Below are 24,401 nucleotides of genomic sequence, written 5' to 3'. Positions count from 1 at the left end.
TTTTTATAAGTTTTCATTGTTTTTATGATTTTATATATATATATAATTTTTTCTTTACTTTTTTTTCTTTATTTTTTCTTTCTTCTTCCATAGTCGTTGGCCTTCTTGATGGCCGGCAATTGGCCACAAACAAGGCCAGCGAGGCTCTCCCTTATCGGATTTGGCGAGAGCCGACCTCACTCTCCAAGCGAGGCTTGCGTTGTAGGGGTGAGGTCGCTCGAGGTTGGTGGTACCCCATCGCCAATATTTGGCAAGGGTTGAACTCGCTGGCCTTGAGCAAGGCTTATGAGAATTGTAGTCATCAATTCTCTCAAAACAATGGTGTATGAGACCGTTTGTGTAAAATTTCCTTTACACAAATTCTACGCGCTATAATTACTAGCAAATAAAAGTGGGAGAAAGCACAAGAAAGAAGAATGAACCCCATTTCCACTCTCTTAATTCACATTCACACGTTCTGCTGTGTTCACCATACAAACTTAAAATCCACTGAACTAGTGAAGAATCCATAAGGAGGACCAAGAGAAGTTCGATGATTTATTTGTTTGGGCACTTCACTTTTTTCTTACCGGGGAAGAACCGGAATGCTCTGCTCATTTCTGAAGAAATTGCCGGGATCGACTTTGGTCTTTATCTTCACCAACCTGTTGAAATTGCCTTTGAAGTACCTGACCCCGTACACTTTCGCTTCCTCGTAGCTCTCATCTCCATTGTGGTTAACCCCCAAATCAAGGTCCCTGTAATTCAAGAAAGCTGCCCTCGGGTTCTTCGACACAAAGGGCGTCATGTAATTATAGAGTTTCCTCGTCAGCTCGATGTTGTGTTGAGCCGCTTCGTGCCCTTCCTCGTGCCAATTTGTCGCGTACTGGACCTTCCATAGTTGCCGGCTCTATGCGGAAATGGGGTCTCGGTCGTGGGAATCTTGCCCATCTTGCCTCCGTAAGGGTTGAAGGTCAAGATCGGCCTTTCGAGATCGATCATCCTCTTCCAAAGGAGCTCCAACTCGTCCTTCGATATGATATGCCTCACGTAGTCGGATTTTCTCTTCAAATGCATCAAGCCTTTCGGCGCGCGGGATAGTAAAGCATCGACTGGAGTCCCAATCGGGAAATTCATCCAGTAAAGGGTGGACTCGACCCAACTCATTTCGATGCAATCCGAACTTCGCAAGCCTAGCTCGGGAAAACCATCGCTAATCATGGAAAGAAGCCTTTGAGCGTCTCCAAGGAAAAGTGCGATGAACCTGGCTCTTACTGTTTTCTCTCCTGTGTTTTTTCCGGCAACCACGTCCATGACCAGCCTTATGAAGAGATCCTCATGCAGCTTGTGCGCCACTTGTTCCCATTGGTACACGACCGCAGTCGCATTTTGCTCCCGCGTCCTCTGGATGCGGAAGACAGTTACCATCTCGGGGACATGGACGAGGTTGATCTTGTACGCGAGGATGACGCCAAAGCTTGCTCCACCGCCGCCTCTTATGGCCCAAAAGAGGTCTTCTCCCATGGATTCCCTATCCAAAATTTTCCCCTTGACGTTGATCATGCACGCGTCCACTATGTTGTCAACGGAGAGCCCATACTTCCTCATCATGTTGCCATAACCGCCGCCACTGAGGTGGCCACCGATGCCCACCATGGGGCAAACCCCGGCAGGGAAGCCATGGACCTTGCTCTTCGCAGCGATCCCGTAGTAGACCTCACCGAGGATGGCCCCGCCTGGACCCACGCGGTCTCGGTCTCAATGTCCACGTCGACTGAGCGGAAATTGATCATGTCAAGGATGAAGAAAGGCGAGGAGATGGAGACGTAGGATATGCCCTCGAAGTCATGGCCTCCGCTTCGGATTTTCATCTGGACCGAGAGCTTCCGGGCGCAATGGCCTCCGCTTCGGATTTTCATCTGGACCGAGAGCTTCCGGGCGCAAACGATGGCTGCTTGCACGTGAGACTCATGGAGTGCGGTGAGGATAAGAGTGGGTTTTGGCGTGTCGGAGCTGTTGAACCTAAGGTTTCGTATGTAAGATTGAAGAACGGTCGAGTAAGAAGAGTTTGCGGGTGTGTATAATATGGCTGAGGTTATTGGGTGCGAAGCTTGGGAATGGCTTATGAGGCACTGGGATAGGGTTTCGTTTGCAAAGGCTGTGGAAGGTGAAGAAAATGAAGCTGTGAACAACGCTTGGAGTGAAAAGAGGGAGAGGGTTTTGGAGTTTGGAAATGAAGTTCCCATTTCAGGCTTTGGTGAAAATGATTTTGCTGGGTGAGATATCTAGTTTTGCATGTTGGTCTTTTATGGAGCTCTTATTCTTACAATTTTGAGGTCAAAACCTTGAAAGCATATTTCGCACCAGCATTCAAAACTTGCATGAGATTATTTGTTCTCTATCCATATAATTCAAGCGTGACTTCCGCTTATGCTTTATATGGGTTATTCTATGGTGTCTTGAAGATCAATTCCCCACATAAATTGACGTACCGCACAAATGACTATTTATTGAAAATTCTCAAGTATTTGCTTGATACGACATTTTGCATTAAAACTATGGAAAAATAAATTTGGGTACTATAATATAAAGATATAATGGGAAACCGATCTCCCAAAAGACCATAGAACAATTGAGTTTTGTACCGTGATGCGGTTGTTCTTTATTATTTTTTTGTTATGCCATAGAACATTGTGCTTCGGTTCGCACTCCCTTCCTAAAACGTGATTAAAATGCTCAAATAATTTTGTAATTCATTCGTGAGATAATGTGATAAAACACTTTTTGTGATATTTATCATATTTCATAGAGAGTAACTAATCTACGAGCACATTCGTCACATTTAGTGGGTGTACCACATTAACAATATAGGGCTGACAAGCATTGAAGAAGTCCTTTCTATTATATGATTATAACTTGGAGGTCGGAACTTGGAAAAGGAAGTGCTAAAGAGACGAAGAAGAAACGACTTTTTTTAATCTACTTTGATTTTGTCTCCTCAAATGTGATTCGTCTAATGTTATTTTTTGTTTTCCCCAGAATCCAAATGCACAGGCACAATGACGCATAGAACATCCTACAAGTCATATGAATCGGTTAAGCTCAAATTTATTGGTTGTGCAGGTAGCTCTATAATTAAGTTGCTTGCATGTTAGTCGAATTTGAACATGTGACTTTCAAATCCTAAATCAAATTCTTCTAATATCCAAACCAAGTGCTGAGAGGTTATGGTCTCCTATTAACCTCACTTCCCAACCGATGATCCACTATCAACCAAAACAAAAAAGAAGAAAAGGTCGATCCACTTTGGCAAGAACATGATCCCACTCTTGGTACGTATGGCCTAATCTCGGTGCATATATCGAACATCAACATAGTGATCCACATTTGATACCAATTTGAACAATCACATTTCAAAGAAAGAAAGAGACCTAGGAACACATACTGGATATACCATTTATTATGGTACCCATTGAGTTGTGTACATATTATGTTTCCTGTTTTGTTTTGTTTTCTTCTCTTATCCTCCTTTCCAGAAGTACCTCTCATAAGTTACCTGGCATAGTTTGGATTTTTGTCTCTTGCCAGGTTTCTATCGCCGGTGTCGTTGAGGTTAGAAAATATCAAATATGATGTTCAGTAGTGTAGATTGGAGGTGGTACTTTTCATAGACAGTAGATGCCTTTATTTATAGCTAAAATATATTATTGCCTTATCCACTCCTATTTAATAATAATAATAATAATCGAAGATTGATGTCCTATGCTGGCGATGTCAATCATTGCAATAATATATCTAAGTCTAACATCCCTTCCAACTCAAAGTGACGTGGAGCCGATCAACTTGATTCCTACTAAATATCATCAAGGCCTCTCGATGGATGAGCTTTCAAATTGATAATCTTTTCTTGGTTACGCTTTCGCATTGATAATCACTGGCTGGAACACTGCAAATTGTTGTAACCTTTAAATTTGACAGTTATTACGTGATGCTGGCAATGAGTGTCGTCGAGTTTTAATTATCGCGACACTTTTTCAGTAGCCCCAAACAGTGCTGCATAGATGTTTACTCTACTAGGGAAAGGCATTAATGTCTCGGAAGAAAAAAAAAAAAAAAAAAAAGAGAGAAGTACCTTCATTCATAATTTCTAAATAGTTTAAGACTGATATACAAAAAATGATATACTACAAAATGATCCTCTGCAGTCGAGATAATTGCGCCATTTGCAGTTACCTGAGAAAGAACAAAACACGCCGTCATCCTTAGCTTTTGGTGAACAAAAGCTTCTCTCCCTACCCCTCTACTTTGCCCCCAGCCACAGGCGCGCCGTCGTCTACTTGGCAGAACACCTCCGTTGCTGCTCGGCCCCGTCACCATTGCGATTCTGCATCTGTTGCTCTATCGCTCGTTGCTTTGCCGCTCTTTGCCTCTCCATCAGTTACCTTCGATGGTTGAATGCGTGACTTAAAAATGAATGGTAATTTAACAGGATCCAAGAGATGGTGTCTTAGTTTGAATTTATACAGAGAGAGCATGTATTCGAGACCAATTAGTCTTGGAATCACTCCTGATTAATCCCCGGATTGGTGCCGACGGAGGTGGCAGCTACGGAGCTGTAGGTCACCTATTAAATCCAAGTTTAGAAGACGTTAGACGACCTAGGGTTTCGATGGTCCCTCGTTTTCAAGGGCGACATATCGATGGGCGAGGTTTTCGATTTATAGTGTATAGTTTGACTATCATGCAGGCAAGCTTTTGGGCGGAAGAATATAGTGTTGGTGACAGGTGATCTTTACCTTTTCCAAGACTTATGTATTTGTGTCTTGATTGGTTCTTGTATAAAGATAGTATCATCTGATGTTTATAAAAAGAGGCACGTGTATAATCATTAAACTTGTGGGTTTATCTTGTATGAGATGTGAATGTTTTATTGTGCTTTCGCATGCCAATAATAATTATGCGTTACAAATGGAGCATAATGTTCTGGGGCATCATATAGTAGGTCAGTGTTCGGTTCGCTTTTTTTTTTTTTTTTTTTTAAGTATTATTTTGTATTAACAAGCTTCATTTTGTTGTGTCTGCTGATTGCAATAATAGCGGCCACTGTCATCCTTGGTTTCTTTCTCCGGATTGAACCATGAAGGGTGTCGTGGGGACCACATTGCTAAATCGCAATACCAATCTACCAGAAATCACGTTGATTGCTAAATTCATTTCTTAAAATATTCATCGAACACTGATACACATTAGGTAGCAACATATCTACTCACACATACATATCTACTCACACATGCATCTCAACAATTTTCCTTTGATGTGTAAGCTTAGTGTTAAGTCTGTTCTTCTTTAATTTAAATATTCTCCACTATCAACATGTCTCAATTACAATCTTTATTTTGTTGTATGTGATGCTTGCAATAATAACGCCAACCTTCATCCCTAGTTTCTTTTTTCAGATCGAATCATGAAGGCTACCATAAGCATTGTATTGCTCAACTACAATACCCATCTATTGGTAATCGCTATGGTAACTAGATTCCCTCCTTGAGATATTCACCAAGCATTGATACACATTAGGTGTAGCACCAATCAACCCTCAGCTCTGATAACTTTTGTTGAGAGTATGGAACAAAAGTCCAGATATATTCATCTAGGGAGATTGTCAAGAGGGAACACAAGTCCAAATCCTTCAACATATTAAGTTGGTTCCACTTTCTCTCAAATGCTCAAGTCAATGAGTCATATGGGCCAGCTTGAAGATATATTAATTGTTTCAAACATAATGAAAAGTCACTAATGTATCAATTGATCCAAAATAAGCTTAAGCCAAGTATCCAATGTGAAACTTTTTTAACACAACTCACATGTGCACAACACAGGCATTGGCAAAAACACTCGTTGATTGGGCTCCGCTCGTCTAATGACCCTAAATCAGTTATGATGGTCAGCTTGGAACCTGTCAACGTCTTGATGTAGAATCAAACCTAGCCGGCATTGCCCAACATTTTGCACTTGTCTTTGTTGTGAAAGTCTTGTATGATGTTTTTGTAGATGACAAAATAATCAAAAGTCACTGATGTGTGCATTGTGTAATTAAAAAAAAAAAAAAACTATGGTATCATAAACCAGACTTCTAGAAGTATAAAAAGGCTCTGTTTTTATAGAAGGAAAACACCACAGAAGAAGAACAAGCTATTGGACGGGAATGTATCCTAATTTGGAAGGACCATGCCGAATCAGGTTAAATTTCTCTTCGGCTTCTTTTCTTAAGCTATGCTGGAAAACAGAATAGAACAAAGACTTCTCTGGAAGACATTGGTATCTATGAAACTCAAATGACCTTGGAATTCAGATCGCGTATTCCGTAATGCAATAGTTATTTATCAGATGGAGAAATGTACCCCTCTCGTTGATAACGTGTCCAGGTATCGACTGAGGGTTAAAAAAAATGTATAGAACCTTGTCTCATTGCCCACAAACTTCGGAAAGCTTGAAACGATTTGAAATGGCCGAAGAATAGTTTAGTCTACACCAATGGCTAACCTCAGTGTTTGTTATCACGTTTGGTCAAAGTCAAAATCTTCAGTTCAAAGTGGAAATGAGCCAGAGTTAAGTTGTAACATAGATTAAAATGATTTGAAAGAGAAGAATATTAATGAAAGGCGATGAATCGTTAATGATACATGTACACAGAAAGATTTCATAAGTCAAAGGTAATTATTTTGGTTAGAATTTTTTGTTGACATTTAAGTGATCGTTTTTCTTCAATTTAACATTTAAGTAAGCTGGCGAAAATTTTTGGCACTAATGTGTCATACATAACTTTTAGCACTTGTAGTGTACTTCTCCGCCTAAAGAGGGAACCTAGTTGATAGTCTCCTTATCGATAACATCATTCTTGACCTGTCGAAGCATGTAACGACGTCGTTTTGCCCCCAAACTTGTTTTTTAATAAAAATAATTAATTAAATTAAATTAAATGGACTTAATAAATAAATGATAAATACAAAGAGGGAAATCAATGAGGGCCTCCATGGCCCTCACCGCCGTCACCCCACCATCGCCGACTGGCTAGTCATCGGCAACCCTTGCCCCAATCTAGTCGCCCCTTCACTCTAGACTTAGGCAAAGTCGTGTAGGTCCTCACTTGTGGTTGGCCAAGGTTAGTGGCTAAGGCTCAGTGACCTCGGCTGATTCTCACCTCACCATTGCTGGCCCTTTCTAGTGATAAGAAAAATTTAGTATAACCAAGTCTCTGTATTCAAAATCTATAGTTCGTAGAAGTAAAGTAAATCTGTGGTTACTTTACTTAAGTGTTTAATTGGCCCATCGTAAACTGATTAGTGGTGACTCATGAATGAAAATGATTTGCATGTAAAGAACTTGAAACATAAGTTGCGAATTGGTATAAACTTGAGAGAGCTTGGGTTAAGTCTAAACCCTATAAGTAAAGTAAAATGATTTGTATGTCAAGAACTTGAACTTAATAATCTATTAGCTAAACCCCTAGAAGGTGCACCTGCGAGGATAGGTCACTGCACTTGGCAACCCAAGGTTCATCTTCGCCGACGTCCAAATGGCCTCCAATGCAATGAAGTTAAGAGAGGAGTATGGCCTCGTGGTGGATCTAACGAAGCCAATGGTGAAGGAGACAAATCAGAGAGAGTTGAAGAGAGTAGGGGTTTACATGGTAACATTTTTGTTTCTCCAAATTTCTGTTCTTTTGTTCCCCGGAACAAAAAAAAAAACAGAAATCCGTTTGGTAAAATTTTCGTTCCCGAGAACAATTTATCTATTTTTTTGTTTCCGAGAACATTTTTTTGTTCTCGGGAACAGTTTTAGAATAGAAACAAGAAAAAAAGTAGCTTCTTGTTCCCGAGAACAATTTCTAGAAATAAGCCAATTTTCTTTTTTATTTTTCTTTTGATCCTCTCTCTTTCCGCGGCCACCTCCAACCGCTTGGAGCCACCGCCGACCGTTGCCGCAGCAGTCGTCACCGCCCGCCGCTGCCTCCGTTGTCGATTGTCACCGCCTATTGCCACCCGCCACCGCCGCATGACCGCCGGCCATCGACCATCACGCGACCGCCGCCGCACAAGCGAACGGGTGGTCGCAAGAGGTGGCGGCCGATGGGCTATGTGGCGGCAGTTGGCGGTGACGATCGGCGGCCGGTGACGAGCGGCGGTGGTCATGATCGGCGGTCGGCGATTTGTGAACAAGAATAAAAAAACGAATAAAAAAAAAAAAAGAAACTATTTTGTACCAAACACATTTCTATTCTTTTTCTATTTCTAGAGTAGAAATTTTGTATAATTACCAAACACCTTATTTTACTCAAAAATTGTTCTTCGGAGTAGAAATAGAAAAGAACTATTTCTGAAAAAAAAAAAAAAAACTCTTCCTCAGCCAAGAAGCATTGTCATGCGCAGCCTAGGTTTGACGAGCTGGTGAGAAAACTCAAGAAGTAAGATCTAGATATCATAGGAGATTGTGCTGGGCAAATGAGGTTTTCAAATTTTATTAATTCTATCTTGGATTGTACCAAATATGTAATGGGATTTTTTTAACAGTCCGGAGGATATTCAGAAGAATTCTAATCCTATCTTATCATGTCCTATTCCAATTTGAACTCGAACGATCAAACGTAGCCTTGGACTTCTTAAATTAGCCGTCTCCTTCTCATTTTTCATCGTTCCTCGATATTCACTCACGTATCACTTCCAAATGCTCTTACTTTTAAAACCATAATACAAAAATACCTAAACTATATATAACAAATATAAATATATAATTTATAGATTGAATGTTTATTATAAGATAGAATTAAAGTTGAATAAATAAATTAAAATTAAAATAATTTAAAAATAATTTCTTATTTCTTATTTCTTAAATTATAATTCAAATATTATTTATATTGAAATATAATTTTAATTTTGTTAATTTAATAAGTTTGTTATTCGAAAAAAAAAAAACTTTCCTATTATGAACATTATAAATCCTATCTACCTTTATCATACTTCCCCCGTTGGATAATTTTATCCGGCCTATGTCCCATTATATCCTACTTTATCCTATCATAAGTAAGCATCAAACGTAGGATATGATAGGATATGATTATCATATCCCGAATTTTATCTTTACTGCCAAACACAGGGTAAAAGTGTGAGAAAATTCATCTATTTGGTGAAATTTGTCATCGGTCTGAGTCCTTTCTTTTCCATAATACCTTAGTGACTAGTCCAACAAGAACTCATTCAGGGTCATTACCTTTCCTCTATTCAAAGAGCGAGATGATTATTATACAATTCGGTCGTTTCTTTGTAGAATTATGAAAGAAATTCACTTTTGACTCTATTCATACTCAATTCAATAGTCATCAATACTCGGACCTATGACTCCAAAGCCACATTTGAAACATTCTCAAAAGCAGACCAGCCAATTTTGTCGCTTGAAACTTCAATTGGGTTGGTTTGAGGGGAACGAATCTAAAGAAACGAACAACTTGCCAAAGGAAGCTCCAAAAATGACAGGATTGGTCCTTCTAACTTGGTGAGACGTTATAACGTTAATGGCTTGACATAGTCACAATGCCCACATAATTTTCTAGAATTAAGTAACATTATGTGAAAATTGGCTAAACAAAATAAAGGAGGCATTCAAAAAATCCTAAATCTATTGTATTTTTACCAATTCAATTATAAACATTTTTAAATTTGCTAATTGAATCACAAACATTTTAACATTTTGTTTATTGAGCTCATCCGACCAATTTTGCTCGGACCTTACTAATGTGGACCCAAGTATTGACGTAAATAATTTTTAATAATATATTAATATTCCTTTTGGATATTTTATTGATTTTTCTTTATTCTCTTTTCTTTTTCTTTTTCTTTTTTTTTTTCTTCCCTTCTTCCTCTTCTAGTGCCCGGTCATGGGTGATTCCGCTTAGCTATGCACCAATACACAAACGATTCGACTTGATCAAATGCGATCGTCTTCCGGCTGAAAATGAATCATTCCCTATTTAATTCTTAGTGATTATAAATGAATCTCAAATTGGTGATGTCCAATCGTGGATTAGTAATGCACTGACCATTATACGGATGGATCATGTGCCAATCGGAATGAGCTCAAAGATAGACCCGGCTATTCTGTTACTAATTATAAGGTCCATGAGTGCCTTGACTTAGTGTTTGGCAATAGGTAGCCTTAGAATTGGCCTTGAACCAACTGAAGGACAACCGACCCTTTTGGCCAACCGACCGTCCAAAGGAACAGTTCGGGCGAGCATGAGACTTGATGGCCAAATCTCGGGTGTACGTGATTCGATTTTGCGAGGTGTACCTAATGATCCATTTCCCGGCCTTGGAACCAACTTAGATGACGGAATTCTCTAAACCACCTTCTTAATGAATAAAAGAATAAAGTAGAGAAAATTCTAGAATACCTTCATTAAATGAAGGAGGATGAGATGTCCCTTGACTTTTCAAAAGTCATGATGGAGGTCAAAAATATCTTGGAAGTTCTAGAAAATGTGGCACACATGTGGACCAATCAGAGAACGATACACGAACCCCTCATTAATGACTGAAGAATCTAGATGCCGAGTTGGCAACTAGAATGCCATCATCATTAAACTTCATTAACTGCCTCATTAAATGTGGGGTATAGGTGGTCCAATGAAAATGAGAAAAGCGGGCCATCATCGATGACGTCTAAATGGCTAGATATCTTTTAGCCGGCCAACTCACTATTTAGGCACAATTATTGGATAAGTAGGCTTGCCAACTAAGGATCTTAGGCGAGACACTTGGAGAATTTGAAATGGATCACTTGGCTTGGTAATGATGACACCAAGTAATATAAATAAGAGGAGCTCACATTCATTTCTCTCTGCCTTGCATCCTCAATCCATCAAGCTATATAAGTTGGTCCTTGAGGTTTGCCATGGTAAGTAAGATTCCTATATCTCCTCTAGGGCCGTAGTCTCTATTATTGAGTCTAGTTAAGTGCTCACCCGTCAAACCATGGGTAGGATGTTGAATCTTTTGTATGATTTTACTCATGTTTATACTTGAACATGTGCTTGAGTTGTTCACATCTGGAATGGAGATGAGGTTCGTTCGGATTGAGTCCATTCCAAGATAGAATCGCCTAAGCCATAAAGTCTTGGTTTTGGCATAAATAGGATGCGGGTCTAAGTCTTGCTTGGTGCGGGAATCGCGTAAGGCTACAAGGTCTTAAATTGACATTGAGGCGTGTCGATCTTGCGCCCCCCTTCCCCCTTTTTACACACCTAAGTGGAATGGGCTTGTGAGATAAGTTGTCTTGTAGACTTAAACCTATCCTTAGAATTTTGAAGGTTAGTCCATCAATGCATTGGAAAAAAACCAGTATAGTGACCATGCAAAGGCACCCACGACCGATATATACTCAAGTTGAATCAATTTATATCCGTCCATTAATCTACTCATGACGATACATGATTGTCCACTTTGATCATTATGGTCGAATGGTCTTTTCATGGTCGAATACTCTAGTCTAACGTAACCTTGATCTCGAGTTGTTTTATCCCTAATAAGTTAGTTATCTCATGAACAATCCCTAGAATTGACTTACAACCTATTCTCGCCATTGAGGTCCATTCCTTAGTTTCTTCCTTGCGCTTGAGATAGTGGTTTAAATTGAAAATGTCATATAGATTTTATAGTGGTTCAGTTTAGATTAAGCTTACGTCAACTTTTCCACGCTGATAACCTACTAGCTAGCTTCCACTATATGATCAACAAGATATTACAGTTTCGAGCGTAGACACTTAGTGGTAGATCACACTCTCTTACTAAGTCATTCTTTATGTATTTCTCTTACGATCACAACTTTTTTAAGCTCACAGAAGAAGACAAGTGATATTGAGATTTAGCTTCAAACTTAGAAATTTCATATTTGTGTCTCAAACTCCTTTAAACTGATCAATCTCCTTAAATACTTCCCCATGCCGCATTAACCTTAGCCAATCATTGGAGGATTTTCTTCCACTTTACCCATTAGACAAAATGAGTCAAAGAGATTTTGTGGTCGTTGAAGATAAAGATACAATCTCTACTTGATTCCGGTTGCCTAAAGAGATTTCCATAAGTATAGCTTTCTCATTTGAAACTCGTCTCCAAGATTGATTTTGTCAATCGGTTTGATCGGCTCAATCAATATATTTCGGGAAAATGAAATCTTTAACAGATCATTAGCCGTTGTAAATTATATTTTGAATATGTCTTCGTTTTGGTCTCGTGTTATGTTCCGGATACGTCACGTTTTGGACTTACTTCATTATGAATTTGTCACGTTCTGGATCCACCAAAGTGGGATATTCATCTTGTTTGTGTAAATGATTCTGGAATAGAACAAACTTTGCTAATGGTGCGTTTGGTAACGATTATGTTCTTGGGAACAATTTCTAATAAGAAATGATTTTTTTATTTATTTTATATCCGAGAACAATTTCTAAACTTTTAAGCCATTTGGTAACTGTCCAAAATTTTGATTTTGGAATAGAAATGTGTTTGATACCGTGCTCAAAATTTCTACTCCAAATAATTTTCTTTTAATTTTTACATAATTTTTTTTTTTTTTTCCTTTTTCCTTTTTTCCTTTCTCTCTCCTATTCTTCTTTTCAAGTGGCCGGTCGTCGGTCGGCGATCAGCTAGACAAGGGCCGACAAGCGAGGCTGGCCCTTGTTGGCCGAGTGGGTAGGTCTTTCCTTGGCAGTGACTCTTTGACTCGCCCTAATCGAATAAGCTTTTATTGGGCCCCAATAATGAGCAGCCCAAAGACCATAGGTGGAGACGGCCTTTTTATATACTAGGCACCGTACGTTAGTTTTAATTTTGATGATAAGATTAAATAATTCATGGGCTTGCCTCCGGCGAACTCGCCAAATTGATTGCTGACGATCGGCGGCAGTGGGTGGTAGACGGCAACCGTAGCGGTAGTGATAGATGAAGAAGAAGAAAAGGGAAGAAGAAGAAGAGAAAAGGGAAGAAGAAGAAAATGCTTGATTCTTAGATTTTTCCGGAAACAAGAATCAATTTTTTTAATTCTTATTGATTTTATTCCAAATCTACTTCCGAGAACAAAAAATTAGAAATTTGTTCACAGAAACATAAAATTAGAAATTTGTTCCGAGAACAAAAATTTTACCAAACACGATTCGATCCAAAACTACTCCCGCAAACAAAAAATTAGAATTTGACACTGTTTGAATGATTATCAAACAAGCCCTAAAAGTCTTTGAATGTTGTTCATAATAATATACTTGTTCCATAACCTATTCTGACATAATCATTAGAATTAGAAAGTTTTTTCAATTTCAAAATCTAGATTGAGCTTTCTTAACAGCTAGCACTTATAGAGATTCTCTTGGATTAGAGTAAAGGATCGGTATGTACGTACCTACAATAATTGCACTGTGAATTCATTAGACAGGACACAGCCCAGCCCCAAAAGAACCTCTTTTAATTCCATAAAATTATTCAGGGAAAAAGTTTAAACAATACCAACACATAACCCAAGTACGTAATGAAGCACAAACTTCAAAAGCTTTTTATAGTATTAGCATTGCTGAGTTGAGTTTTTGACAGAGCTTTGAGAACGTTGCTTTATTTCGAAGAAGTCCAAAGCCAGAACATGTCGCAGGCCTCTCAAAGCAAAGATCAGCTGGAAGCTGAAACAGTTAGAAACTCAAAACTAGTGCTTTTACGGTTCAACTTCACATTAAAATGGATAAATTTCCATCTTAATGATTTTTTAACACGACTGAAGATTCACACCATAAAAGAAAAACCAAAAGTTCCTATTTACATGTAATGGCACCAACCCGGATGAATGTATGACCACTGATGAATCAAGACATTCAGAGCCACTTCATTGTACTAATCCATTATCTGCTCTTCACAACTACTTTCGTCACTATATCGTTTGTCATCTTACTGCTGCATCAGCTCTAAATTACATCAATGAAACAAACTCATCCTCAAGAACCAGAAGCACATTAATGTCGCAAATTTGCAATCAAGAGTATTGATATTTGCCATAACGCGCTCAGAAGAGAATGCATGGAGAAAAATATGATTCAATGACTTTCCATTGCCTCAATAAGATAAATATTTTTTCTTTCCCCTTTTTCTCAGTCTATCTACTCCGACAGAGAATGATACGACTCCAAGGAAAAGCACCTATTTTTCCATGCCAGCGTGAATAAGGGGGAACAGAGTGAGGAACTCTTTACCCACCTAGCTAAGACCTTTTTTAGCTGTGTGAAACTTATTGCCTAAAGGCTTGCTATTGTTACACATCTTATTGCATATAATCTTCATAGTAATCATCACTTATCACGGAGACAAACCTCTCCAGCCAAGGAAGCTGATGCAAATCTTTAATAGCATCTACGTATGAGTCTGTACAGCGAGGAGGGGATTGATATGGATGGTGATCACTGAGACTGAAGCCACCAGCAAGAAATCTTTGAATGAGTGCCAGTTGTGACCTCTCTTGGTCCGAGTATGCATCCATTATCATGGGGAGTGAATTGAAAGTTTCCCAGGCCCATTGTTCTGATTCTTGAGCTGAATGTGAAACTAAATCCCCAGAATTGTCTTCGTCCCAGAATGCACATTGACAAGTCTGTTGGCCTTCTCGGTATTCAGCACCACAAGAATAACAGAACTCGTGGCCACACCTGCAAGACAAAGTAAACAGAATTCAGGTTAAACCAATCAGGCAGTCCTATGAGAAATTATATATTACAACTAATGAGTTCCATATTTAAAGTAGAGCAATGCTAGTACTCTAAAACTAGCTTAAGAAATAACATGCAAGTTTTACTTTGGTGTTTAAACCAGTGAGATCATCAGCAAAGTGATCGGCAAGCACCTAATTGGCATAGTATTGAGTAAACATATTTTATAAAAGCTATTGATGTGTTCGGCATTCATTATCTTGGGAAGTACGACAGCACTCTTCACTGCATGATTACGTGCAGGGACACTGCACCAGGTACATGCCTTGCATAAAGGATGCAAGAGCCTTCTAACTAATTCATGGAAAACCTCAGAGTGGCCCAATGATTGGAACGGACAAACCTGTCCTTCCCATCTGTAATAATTCAAGTTCCATTAATGGTGAGGCACTTGCTAAAGTGCCAAGTTTTATTTCTAGAATATCTACTCCATACTTCCAAGTGCAAACTGTCATGCTGGTCAAAGTACCCTAGTATTCCAGAAAACAGAATAAAACCTTACATCTAGCCTGCACATAGGAATTATCATCGCTCATAAACAAACAATTCCTCTTACCAGCACGTCATATGGTAGCAACCCTGAGTGAGTTCAATCATTCTACGACACTGCTGGCAACGCCTCCATCTCTTGTTTGCTGCTAGACGATGCAAAGTGATGTCTTCAGCATCTCTTTCCTCTGCTGGAAGATCTTGGTACTCCTCACAGGTCAATGAAGAGTGCCAGGGGACACCACACTCCAAACAGATAAACCTCTGACAAGCCGGACATTCAACGCAGCTGTTTTCTGACTGACTTGAGGAACTTGCCCTGGCTGACAAGCATTCTTGAGGATCAAGCAGGACAGAACAATTCGGAAAGGGGCAATAGATTTTATCATAGTGAATATTTGCTTCCCCAAGGACTCTTTCCAGAGATTCATATGAAGCAAGTGGAAGGAAAAACTTGCACTCTACAGGGGTTACATAATATCTGCATTTCAACTGGGGACATCTGATAGGAACTTGAGAAGTTTGTACTTTTCCATCCACATAAGTTCTCATACATTGGGAACAGAACTTGTGTGAACATTTCATGGTGATCATCATGGGTGTTGGTCTATCCTCACGACAAATAGAACAGTTGTCAAGAGACTTCTCTCCATTGATGGGATATGAAACGATCCCAATAGCCACGCAGGCCAGTCGGCATGCCCTATCCAGCTCATTACTGGACACAGCTTCCAAAATGAAGGTGTCAAAATTAACTGCATGTTCCAGTATTCTCTGCCTCAATGCAACCAGAAGTGGAATCTCAAGCTTATCTTCATTCATTATCTGTCAAAAGCACCCATGTCACCCGACCATTTATTATAATTGCACTGCATATACAATATGTGACCAACGAAATAATTTCTACTACTCACAAATATTATATCAAATAATAACAGATACATCCTTCTTTAGACAAGCTTACCTGATCATATAACATCTTTGAATCAGTAAAGGCATAAACGTGACGGATATTGTTCTGTGAAGCCTCCACTAGACCGTCCATCAGAGCTAAATAATCAGCCACAGATTCCTCCACAAAGAAATCCAACTTTTTCTGCACCTGGATAATAGGAAGATCAGCTAACCGTTCCATAGACACCCCAATTCCGGAAAGCTCAACAGCAGATTCCCCGAACTCGTTGATTGAAATGCCCTTGAAGAACAATTTCACTGAAAATTCACCTAAAATATACTTGGGCTCCACCTTAACTGAATCGTCAGTCTCCGTCCACACTTCATCATCTTCGCAACAACTGCGAAATTCTTCCTCATCTTCCTCCAGCTTAACTTCCCTAGCCATTTTCAGGGAAGAGCCATCACAAGAAACTGCTCGTTCATCCATCTTAGACACCTTAGCTCAGAAGAACACTATCTCCAAATAATTTTGCTTGAAAAGTCTGAACTTATCAGCATTTACACACACAGTTCCAATTAACTGAGGAATCCATCTTCAACCATAAAATGGAAAATCAATGTTAGCGGCAAATCAAAATATTTAAAACAATTATATATGTGCATCTTAGAAATTTAGTTTTCTAACCATTTACAAAGAAAGAATCTAATCAAAGTTAATCACTCATCTGACCTCTGTGAATATTCAACCAAGAAATATTTAAAAACACACAACTTTTTGATTTTCAAGGTGTTTCCACAAATCAGAAATGATCCCCAAGATTACAAGTCCATGTAGCAAAACAAAATGGGTAAAGTAATGTTCTTCTAGGTTATATTCATAGAAGTGAGAATCAACCAACTGACTTATAAAGACATCCAACTACTCATCTATTATACACAAAAACCACATGAAATGAACCAAATAAAGCACACACGTGGAGACATCATAAATCCATGGGCACCGACCACTGAACTTGAACCCAATTGCATTAGGGTTTCGGTTTGACACAGTATAACTAGAAAATCCTAATGCAAATGGGTAATGAAAACCAGAACATGTGACAAGCTATATGAGAGGCTCTCACGTGACATGGATTTTGTACTCTTCAATAGCCTCTTGCTTTCATTTTGCAAAAGGAAGCAATGAAAACCAGAAAGAAATAGCAATTTCATTTTGCATCCTTCAAAAATCCTAGATCTTTTGATTGCAAAGAGTACAAACACGGGAATCAAACTCTTTCACACTTTTGTGGGAGGAAGCAATGAAAACCTGAAAAAAAAAAGAAGCAATTTCGCAACCTCTATATGCATCACAATTTCTCAGGAAAGCACCTGAGAAGGGCCAAAGCTAACCCAAAAAACAAGGAATACCAAGATCAGAACAATTATCAAACCACTCAGCAACGGAAGGTAAAAAAGAAAAAAAAGGATCTCCAATTTGGAACAACAAAGCAAAGTCAAATTCGTTAGAAGACATCACAAAGCCGCAACCCCGCAAAACCACAGAGAGAGAAGCATCAAGCTTAATCCCAAACTACCGCACGAACAGCCCCCGTCAAATACATACTCACCCAACCACAGCAACATACACAGCAGAACACCACAACCCAAAACCGCAACAAAAAGGAAACTGGGAACACAGCGCAAGCAAAAGAACCGCTCGCGTCCAATCCAATCATTCATGGGTCAGGCACAAAACATAGCCTTTTTCCTTCTTCTCCAAAGATACCAGCCGATCTATTAGATTTTCTTTGGAAAGAAAAAGAGAAAAATGCCGAAACTTCAGCAGCGCTAAGCCCAAACCGAATGGCCCAAGGCTTCGGGAATTCGATTCTCGCAAGCTGCTACAGAAAACAAGGGGCGGGGGTGTAAAGATTGAGATTGCGTCGCATGAATACCTAAGCAGCGTAGCGTTCCTTCCCGATCTCCGCCTCGGATCTCACCGTCGATTCGCCTCTCCGTCGTAGCATTACTCGGGGGCGTCCCAAAGCCAAGACCTCAGCAGAGGAAGCTGCCAAACGCGGCGGGAGGGTTGACTGCGAAGGAATTCTTCATCGTCAGGCTTTGCAGGGAGGGGGAGAGAGAGAGAGAGAGATGGCAGGGAGGGAGGGAGGAGGCTTCGTCAAGATTCCATCAGCAAGCAACTTGGCCTTTTTTCAATTTCGCGGAACTTGAGACGAAAACGATAGGAGGAGCAAAAACGCCGTATCTTTCCACACGCAACCTGGACGACCTCAGTGAGACGATACGGCGTCGTTGGAGATGAACCCCGCCCCTAGTTCAGTGCACATATAGTTATACTGCTCGTACTGCTCCACGCGCTGCGATTGCATTTCCATCCCTACTCTCGGCGAGAAAGATGATTTTAGAAAATATTTTTTAGAATGGTTAATATTACGAAAAATCTTAAATTAATATATCTTTGATAAATTGACACTAAATTAGTATACTTATGATTAATTTCAATATATTAGTTTCTATTAAATTTTACTATCATATTGTTGAGTTGGATAACATGTAATGTTGAGTTGGTGTTAATCATTTTTAAAAAGTTCGTTTGTATCACTTGACATAATTAATTAATGAAAAATATTTTTATTATCGATAATAATTTATGTTCAAATATTTCCGTGAATGATAAAATTGTTCGCCGTTCGTTCATTTTTGTGAAATAAACACACCTTAATTCTCAAAATGAGCTATACTTTCAAGAAAAATAGCTCTACAAAGATTGTAGAATTATTTCCAAATCAACATGTATTTTATTTTTCTAATGATATCTAGAACTCACCAATTGACTTTTCTTTTTAGAAATTATTTCCTTTACACGCCATGCTATAATACTTTAGATTATTCTCATCATAATCCTTTCAATGGAGCTATTTCCACTTTGAATATGAATAAATCCATCCAAATCTCTTTAAAGAGTTGAATTCATCTTTTAATCTTCCAATTGACATAAACTAGTACACCCCCAATTTATTTCCTTCCCCATTTTTTAAATACGTGTTTTCATTTTATTGATAAGAGGCACATTATTCTTTTGAGATCATCTATATATATTTTTCGCCTGTGGCGGAATTCTATTTTAAGCATGTAAATTCTGAGCTCCTAAATTACATGGCTGACCTGATGAATACGTATTCAAGTTATATGCACCAGAAGTGATGAATTTTACTTATTTAAGACAAGGAAATAAAGAAAAGGGAGACAGGGAGAATCATGGGTTACCGTCGCTAGTGGCCACAGACAAAAAGTGAGGTTCGCTTTTCTGGCATCAGTTCTTCCTCGACTTTCGTATAGTGACCACGGCGTGCAATATTGCTCCCGACTGCTTGCATTGAACCCGCCAACCTTATTCTTTTTTTTTTATCTTTTTCTTTTTGGGCTTGTTTTTTTTTTTTTTTTTTTCCATTTCTTCCTAAATTTTTATTATAAAGAGATACCGGGGCAAAGATCCAACTATCCAAAAGGTCATGATACATCTTATAGGTTTCATGAGCCGGTTAAGTTTATACTTTTCTTGTATAAAAGTGGTATTTGACACAAAATAATTTACATTTTGTTTTTTGAAGGATTTTGAACAGATTACCTTCAATTTCCAAGCTGAAAATTCCATATCGTCCTTACCAATCACTCCAAGTCTAGAAATCAAGGAGACTAGCCATTTTTCATGTTCATGTTTGATTCCTTTTCTATGATGTTAAAGCATGTGAGGAACGTAAGTGAAAGGATAAAATGGAGAAAGTGAGATTCGAATGTCACAATCATCAAGAGTGGGAGGGAGAAGAGATAGTGATAAGTGCCAAGTGTTAAATCAATGGGAAAAAAAATACATTTCGTCAAATTGATTTGGGGAAACCATTAGTATGATAACTCATTCTATCAACATCACTATGATGCCTTACATTGATGTTAATGGAATCATTGAGCAATTCATTATTATCTCATCATAAATAACTATGTTCCATATAATATGGAATATCAATTCCTCACTTTGCTAAAGGCAAATGATTTCACATTAACGTTGGCATCTTGCACCATTCACAAGATTAATGTTGCATTTTATGAGTGTGAAAGTTATCCTAAATTGTGTTTTTTCATAAGGAATAAAAAAAAGCAGTTCTTAATTGATTGATGGGGCAAATTTAGCATGGAATAGGAAAATTGATCAACAAAACGAAACCTATAGTTTCATCCGGGGTTCATACCCTTTCAGGAGCTTCCCTCATCTCAACCATTTTCTTAATCAACTTGCCGACTGGATCATATGACTTTCAAATATCTCATGAAATCATTTTCATTATCAAACCACTTTGTCAGCCCCAAACAAGGGTTCAATTAGCAAGCCCAGGCACGTGGGTTTTTGTCCTTTCCACGCGGAAAAATGTGCATTTGCTTTGACTTTTCCCAAGCCCTAATCGTTTTTGCAAATGGATGACAGTTCTGTAAAAGAGCCTGTTGCCCCCACTTAATAATAAGACCATAATGATTAGTCACTGTCCCCGAGGAGCAATACTAATATTCTACTACGGATTTTAAGTCCGTGAGGACTGTTAGCTTCCGGCTGGATCAGATTTTGACCAGGCTTGTCGAGACATGCTGTAGACTATCGAATTCATTGTCTATTGTAACATCATGCATTCTGACAGAGTCAATTTAGATAAGCTCGCAGAATTGGAATCAGACCGGCCATCGATTTGAATATCGATTTACGGTCTTAATCGTATAAAAATCTATGTCCACCCATCGTCTGGACAGAATATGTGAGACCAATAAAATAATAATCTCAAGCATAAAATATTTTTCAGATAGGAACGGCATTTGAATCATCTGGGCACCGAGCATAGGTAGCTATTTAAGCTCTGTGCGTTGCACAAGCTCATTTCTTCTATATTTATTTTCTCTTAAGGTGACTTACAGTCGCACCACCTAATATAAAGTAATATTCAAATAATTTTAACAACTTTTTGGCCAAGGACATAATTTATAGTTCGGTATAACCGCATTTAATTTGTTAATTCAACATTTTTGGTTTACTACTGAGTAAACAATTTAAGATGTCATATTAATGTATCAATATTTTCCACATATGTGATCTAAAATTTTAAATTTATTACATTTATAATCATTTTAATACACTACCAATTAGATGAATAAAATAATTTAAAATAGCAGTGTTATCATCAGTCGAGTTGAAGGTTTAAATGCTTCTTATTATTAAAAAAAAATCATAATGTATTCTTCTTCTTTTTTGGCTTGATATAGTGTATTTTTTTGGTCAGAAATATAGTGTATGAGTTAATCAGTTTTAGAATCACTAAATTTTATTATACTGTTTACAGCATAAATTTGTTAGCCAACATAGTCCCCGATATTTTATTTCTCTTGTAGTTTCTCATTTTTGTTGTTGTTACTTTTGCAATTTTAAGAATAGATTTTAATGGTGTTAATGCTTTTTTAAGTAATCGGTTAAATGTACAATTACAAATTTATATAGTATTTTTAAAGATAGAAGATTCTTGGCCAACATGGTACCCAATATTTCTATTTGATAGGCTTTTTATCAAATTTTTATATTTGATATTGAGTATCTCATTATTAGTGCTTTATGTGATTTCGCGAGGAGCATGTGACATTAAATTATCAGCAAGGGTTCAACCACCCTCGTCGGAGCATTGTCGCCCAACGCAAAAAAGATGTCATTTCATGTTAAAATAATTGGGATTTAAAAAAAAAAAAAAGAACTAAAATTAGAAATGGGAAGGGGTGCCTCACAGTCTCACACTCTCTCTCTCTCTCTCTCTCTCTCGATTTTTTTTTAAAATTTTGTTTGTCTTTTTAAATCTTTCTCTTTGAATATTATTATATGAAACTTATTTGGCGCCACTCTGGTACTGCTGTGCGAAAAAAAAAAAAAAAAAAAAGATATTACTAAAGAATGGAATATAAATGTTTATTCATTAAAAAGCTAAATCATTAGGAGAACCGCAAGTTTTAAGATTTAAACACATAGAAATGAAAATTATATATGACAAACTCAAGTGCCGAATCGATACAAGTTTTTAAGATTCCCAGTTTAATTGTCCAATAAAATTTGCAAGAGAAAATTATTTAAGTCCTAAAATTATTATATGAATATCAATTCATTCATGGTCTTTCCAATTTTTTCAATTTAATCCAAAGCCTTTTCAAGAAATTCCAATATAATATTTTCAGTCAATTTTTTCAAAAATCATTAACATGATGGTCCAATCATTATAGGCCGTCTTATATTGTTATTTTCGGCAAAAAATTATGTAGAATGACCACTTTGGACTAAATGCATAATTTCCCCACGTTTGCCCAAACATCAGGAGAAGATGGAGGAGGTTGATGAGCTGCTCGCAATGCACACTAATGAGGCTAAGAATTCGCAAAAGTAACAATTATTAAATCAAAAGCCAGTTTCGGAACAAAAGGCAAAAAAAAAAAAAAAAAAAAAATACAAAAATACAAAAATCCAAAGCCAGTTGTTACACGGTAGCTAGGGTGGGTGGAAAGCAGGTGATCTTGTTGGAACATTGCATCCACACCCAATGAAAGAGGACGACCGACCTTGAGTCATCCAAATCATTGGCGTGCCCATATTCCACCAATCAAACCATTTAAATTGGATCAAGCCAATCATATCAAACACACTTGAGCTTTGAGTTGGACAACATGGGAGGCAATGTCGGATCCCATGTGCCTGTCCTAATGTTCAAGATTGCCAAGAGAAACAGAGAATATGACATTGGCTTGCCTGCTTGAAAGCTAACCAAATAATGCTGATGGTGTTCTAGGCAATCTGGATAATTTGTATTGCACGGTGTCTCGTTTTAATGTCCCTCACTTCTTGTCATCATTGGACATGAGATGCTGGGTACACTTTTCTTATCGGAAAATTATCCAATCAGTCTTAAATTCATTGTATAGATATCAATTCAGTTTTAAACTTTTTTCAGTTTTACCTATTATAATGTCCAACTTAAAAACTTAAACTATTAAATGAATGAACGATTTAATATTTAAACATTCTAACACTCCCTTCTCGCATGTAGGCTAAAATTTGGTCTTATTCTAAAACATTGTAATATTTCATCAGGGAACCAAGTATAGACCTAGAAGATTTGAACTTAAGATATCATGCTCTGATACTATATTAGAAAGTTCAACACACAAGGTTAATAGGCGGTGATTTTACAAAATCTCACATTCCTTTATCTAATAGGTTGGATTTTTTAACATTGCAAATTTAGTGTCAAACTTTTTAATGATTTGTCAATAATCCTTTCGATCAATTTTGACTAAGGTTCACTGACGTGACTAATCTTTCCGGCCAATTTTTAGAACTAAATTGGTTGCTTTACAATAAATTAGAGATATTTTAAACAATTATCCCATAATATTTAGGATATCAAATAGTCAATTTTCTGCTGGAAATTTATACAAAGACCGACTAAAATATTTCAACTCTTGAAAAATGATTTATATTTCTTTGAAAAATGACATGATTAGTAGTCTTTACCCCAAAAAAAAAAAAAAAGTCTCTAAAAATAATAAATGTCTGGAAGCTTGCAAGGCTTTCGGGCAAAGTGCATCTCATGAAACGACAAAATCATGAAAAAAAGAAAAAGAAAAATCGACATGGAGTATGCCAAAGGAACAACGGAGAACAGCCGCACAAAAAGACTAGTGCCAAAGTGGGTTGCGTCCCGCAACGAAAAACAAAAGCCAAATCACACGGTATTCGCAATTTTATTACATTGCAAAAACAGATAGAAGAAACTCAGGTCCTGGAATCGCAGCAAATTTGAGTCTCTGATATGACTTTGGGTGTCGACCGTTCGGATTGGGTCCACTAATACCCGACCCGACCCAAACATGAATGTTCACCTGTGGCTGCCCGAGATCGTTGGCCCGAGGCTGGAAAAAAAGAAAATAAAAAGAAAAGAAGAAAAAAATAATTTAAAAAATGCAGAAAATTGTGTATGTCAGCACATGGTTGGTGATTTTCAGCTAAAATTGATCGTAATGACTAAATTGACAAATAGTCAAAATATTTAGGACTAAATTGATATAATTGAAATGTTTGTGATTAAATTGACAACTTATTAGAAGGTTTAGGATTAAATTGATTAGATTGAAATGTTTATGATAAAAATGGCATAAATGAAATAGGCTT

At 37.8% G+C, this 24,401-nt stretch overlaps 1 protein-coding gene and 1 pseudogene across 2 annotated transcripts; both read right to left on the bottom strand.

Moving 5' to 3' along the window:
- Positions 1–448: 448 nt before the first annotated feature.
- Positions 449–2,225, bottom strand: LOC104430563 (annotated as a pseudogene).
- Positions 2,226–14,004: 11,779 nt separating this feature from the next.
- LOC104441261 (E3 ubiquitin-protein ligase dbl4) lies at positions 14,005–18,359 on the bottom strand. 2 transcript variants are annotated; one of them, XM_010054308.3, is made up of 4 exons: positions 18,094–18,359; positions 16,224–16,749; positions 15,327–16,084; positions 14,005–14,710 (listed from the first exon to the last, which is right to left on the bottom strand). In XM_010054308.3, exons 2-4 carry the CDS (start codon positions 16,641–16,643, stop codon positions 14,329–14,331), a joined length of 1,560 nt encoding a protein of 519 aa, XP_010052610.2. In that variant the 5' UTR covers positions 16,644–16,749; positions 18,094–18,359; the 3' UTR covers positions 14,005–14,328. The 2 variants fall into 2 exon arrangements, with proteins under 2 accessions (XP_010052610.2, XP_018727566.2); XM_018872021.2 differs by lacking the exon at positions 18,094–18,359 and adding an exon at positions 17,767–17,912.
- Positions 18,360–24,401: the final 6,042 nt, after the last annotated feature.

This window comes from Eucalyptus grandis, chromosome 4 (assembly GCF_016545825.1).
Source record: "Eucalyptus grandis isolate ANBG69807.140 chromosome 4, ASM1654582v1, whole genome shotgun sequence".
In the NCBI taxonomy this organism is placed as follows: domain Eukaryota; kingdom Viridiplantae; phylum Streptophyta; class Magnoliopsida; order Myrtales; family Myrtaceae; genus Eucalyptus; species Eucalyptus grandis.
This window is presented reverse-complemented; position numbering and strand designations above follow the sequence as displayed.